This window comes from Cebus imitator, unplaced genomic scaffold (assembly GCF_001604975.1).
Source record: "Cebus imitator isolate Cc_AM_T3 unplaced genomic scaffold, Cebus_imitator-1.0 Scaffold323, whole genome shotgun sequence".
Taxonomy (NCBI): Eukaryota; Metazoa; Chordata; class Mammalia; order Primates; family Cebidae; genus Cebus; species Cebus imitator.
Window position 1 is genome coordinate 608,212 of NW_016107638.1, and position 3,950 is coordinate 612,161.

General features: G+C 39.6%; 1 protein-coding gene across 7 annotated transcripts in view; it reads left to right on the forward strand.

The window, feature by feature from the left end:
- The window catches only part of STX2 (syntaxin 2), a 54,373-nt gene extending 51,338 nt beyond the window's left edge, over positions 1-3,035 (forward strand). For 2 of the 7 annotated variants that reach the window (XM_017504517.2, XM_017504518.2), the window contains one exon: positions 672-3,035. Coding sequence is in view for 5 of the 7 variants with exons in the window: in XM_017504518.2 (XP_017360007.1) it covers positions 672-749 (78 nt within the window). In the remaining 2 variants the exon portion in view is untranslated. The remainder of the gene's footprint in view (positions 1-671) is intronic. The other 5 variants (XM_017504515.2, XM_017504512.2, XM_017504513.2 and 2 more) reach the window with 3 other exon arrangements.
- The last annotated feature ends 915 nt before the right edge of the window (positions 3,036-3,950 follow it).

The following is a 3,950-nucleotide window of genomic DNA, read 5'->3' on the forward strand; positions in this document are numbered from 1 at the left end:
TTGGGACACTGAGGTGGGAGAATCGCTTGCGCCCAGGAGGACGTGTTTGTGGTGAGCCCCGTGTCTGTGCTACTGCTCTGCAGTCTGGGTGATAGAGTGATACCTGCTTTCAGAAAAAAAAAAAAAGAAAAATAGGACTTTTCAGCCAACGAGAAATTCATTTAAAGTTTTAGAAAGATATGTAATTCATCCAATTAACAGCAGTCCTGGAGTTTTATTAGGATGAAAAGAAAGTATCTATTAGGAGCCCACCTGGTACCTTTTCACCCAGAAGCAAATTGTTGTTGTTTTAATAACACGTATTTTCATTCATAAGGTATTTTTTATTATTTTTACTTTTCAAATAAACAAGACAGGGTTTCAGTTTGTTGCCCAGGTTGGCCTCAAACTTCTGGGCTCAAGCGGTCCTCCTGCCTTGGCTTCCGGAGTAGCTGGGCTGCAGCTGTGTGCCACTGCACTAGGCTCTGGAGTTACTTTAAGGCACGTGTTGAACTTCATGCTTTGCCTTTGGAATTTTCCTTCTCTCCTCCTTTCCTGTGACATGGAGGGGTTCTTTCTTGATAATGGATGTATTTTTAAAACTATCCCAAATCCCAGAAGGATTTAGTTAGCAAATGACATTGTTGGTTTCTTTGATACATTGCAAATTAATGTTTTTCTTTATCTTGCAGAAAATGATGTTCATTATTATTTGTGTAATTATTTTGCTTGTGATCCTTGGAATTATCCTAGCAACAACATTGTCATAGCAAGTATAACCCAAGAGCCATTTATCCTTGGAGACTCAGACCACATCTGCAACCAGATCAGCACCCTGTCATTTTGTGAATGAATCTCAGACACTGTAACCCGGCATTGGTGCTGACCTTTTAATTTATGAATTCACGGAAGAAGCACAACAGAACGTCTTGTTGAGTGAAAATGCCGTAAGCACCGTGGGTGTGCTACATGACCCTGAATGACACACTACAGAACGTGGGCAGTGTGAGACTTCTCTCAGTGGCCTCAAAATAAGGAAATACAGAAAATGTCAATATTAAAAATATTTCAGTGTTACATATGTGCATGAAGTTTAATTAGGAATCCTTTATGTTATGAAGCTTTTTTTTTTTTTTTGAGACAGAGTCTCACTCTTTTGCCCAGGCTGGAGTGGAGTGCAGTGGTGTGATCTCGGCTCACTGCAACCCACTTCCTGGGTTCAAGCGATTCTCCTGCCTCAGCCTCCCCAGTAGCTGGAATTACAGGTGCATGCCACTATGCCCAGCTAATTTTTTGTACTTTTATTTTTAGTAGAGATGGGGTTTCACTATGCTGGCCAGGCTGGTCTTGAACTCCTGACCTCGTGATCCGCCTGCCTCGGCTTCCCAAAGTGCTGGGACTACAGGTGTGAGCCACCGCGCCCAGCCGTTATGAAGCTTTTAGATCTCAGGTCTAAGGCTCCTTTTCCCCCCTTCTTCCAGCTAATATGTGCTAATTAAGAGACTCTTTTGTACTATGTTGTGTTTATTGTCTGTTTGAAGAAATTTTTATCACATGTTTTTGTAAGATATCTATAATTTTATGTGTTTATAAATTAATTGTTTAATATATTAGCATCTTAATTTATCCCATTTTTATAACCTGAATGTGGCCTTTTGAGTGAAATAGGAAGCTTCATGGCATTTGAGCCACCTTTGTGCAGTTGTTTACAAAGTGTCCCATTGTCACAGAAAACGTTGGTTGCAAAGCCCCTCCAAGCCCCCGCAAGTGCCTTCTGGTTTATAAAGAATTTAAATGTGTCGGTGGCTCCAGAAGAGCCTCAGCCTCAGCTCCACTTCTGGGATAATGACTGCACTGTAAAGACTGCGGGCTCTTTTTCACTAAGTATGAGATTCGTGTTTCCCAGTTTATAGGAACAAAGTCTGAATTTAAGATGGTGATGAAACTGAGGTTCAGTACTCTCTTGACTCAAGGAAATTATTCCTAAGACATTGAGTAATTCTTATAAACTATTGTACAGATCACATAAATGTTATTAAGTACCTAATGTTTTGCTGAACTTTAAAAGTTAATTTCCAAAATGTATAGGAATTCATAATTAAACCTTATTATTGCTCATTCTTTTTTAGAATAATATGACTTATTTGTAGACTTGTAAAATGTGTGAACTGGTGAATGCACATCTGTTAAGAGAGCAGTCAAAATTTTAAAGGAGTATGTGAAGGATGCCCCAAATGTTGTTAACTCTTGTTACTGCTGTGTGTGATGGTGTAAGCATGTGACTTTTAACACGTTTGGTTTGAAACTAGTGTAGATATGCCTGACTCCAAGCAGTAGGTGTGGAGAATATTGAACAGCTTCGCAGCCAGGTCCCAGACCTAACACAGTTCCTAATCTCCCTTGTCCTGACATGTCCATTGGATCACCCGCTGATGGTCACAGTGTGCCAGAGTTACTAGGGGAAGTCTGCCTCTGACTGTGTCTTTCTTTTGGTCTTGAAGCATCCTGTTATGAGGTGTGCTCACTGATTTGTGGTTACGTCAAAGGTGTAACTTGTCTGGAAGGGTTGTAAACATTTCAGGATCACGCTGGTATCCAGAGGACTTCACACCTCAGTCTAATCACGTGCATGTTAGGGGACCTGCCTCCGTTGATGTCCCGCTTTTTCAAGTTCCGTCATATGAGTCCTCCCCTTTTACGACACTTTGTATGGTATTTTTCAAGTTAATCTTCTTAGATTTGCAATATGTTACTGAATTTGTGTTTTTGTAGTTGAAGTTATAAACATGCTATTTGATTTGTATTTAGATACTTAAGTCATTTGTCCAACGACATGTGTATATCTAAGCCTCATGCACTGATTGAAGTCAGTCTTACAAATATATTTACAGATTCACTTGTGACTTTTTAATCAGTTCTTCAAATATTTCATGTTTACATTAAACATTTCCAGAGAAGCAAAAAAGTAGTATTCACTTCCTGCCTTGCCATTTCTGGAAAGATTTTGGGGAGATATTTTATTGCATATTCATTAATAAATTGTTCTAAGAAAATTACTCTTGTGGCTATTATGATGTGTGACGATGTGAGTAATTTTGGAAACATTTAGTAATTATTTATTTTTCTTTTATTTTTTGAGACACAGTTTCGCTCTTGTCCCCCAGGCTGGAGTGCAGTGGCATGATGTCGGCTCACTGCAACCTCCGCCTCCCAGGTTCAAGCCAGTCTCCTGCCTCAGCCTCCTGAGGAGCTGGGATTACAGATGCCTGCCACCAGGCCCAACTAATTTTTGCATTTTTAGTAGAGACAGGGTTCACCATGTTGGCCAGGCTGGTGTCAAACTCCTGACCTCAGGTGATCTGCCCACCTCGGCCTCCCAAAGTGCTGGGATTACAGGCGTGAGCCACCGCGCCCCATGCATTTGTTAATATTTTATTAGTGATATATTACAGGCTTCTGTTGTTCATGGCTCAGATGTCAGTATCCTGTATTAAGGGACCCACCAGAATTCTTGCTGTTTGTAACAGATACCAATTCAATGAATTTGGGCTCTGTCTCAAAGTCACTGTGTTTGAATTCTTTTGTCAATCTGACACATTCTCATTAACATTTGTTAATGGGGTGATCTCCCACCACCCCAGGTTCTGAGTTATTTATCCTCTATACTTAATCCTCGTTCAGAGTTTTTCTTATTAAGTAGAATTTCTTTACTTCCTAGCCCTTACTGAATTCTGATCATACTGAAAAGTGACATTCAAAAACCAGTTTTAAAAAGAGAAGATAGAACTGGAGAAAACTAATTCATGGAGCTAGAGCCCTAGATGTTCATTTTAATCTCCTATTTCTATATTCCTCCCATAATGAATTTCCTTTCAAATTAGTCTTGACATGCACATTCAATAATTGTTATTTTATTTGTACTTTTTATCGCCTAAATGACTTTTTCTGAATTTCTTCAGTAAATCTACACT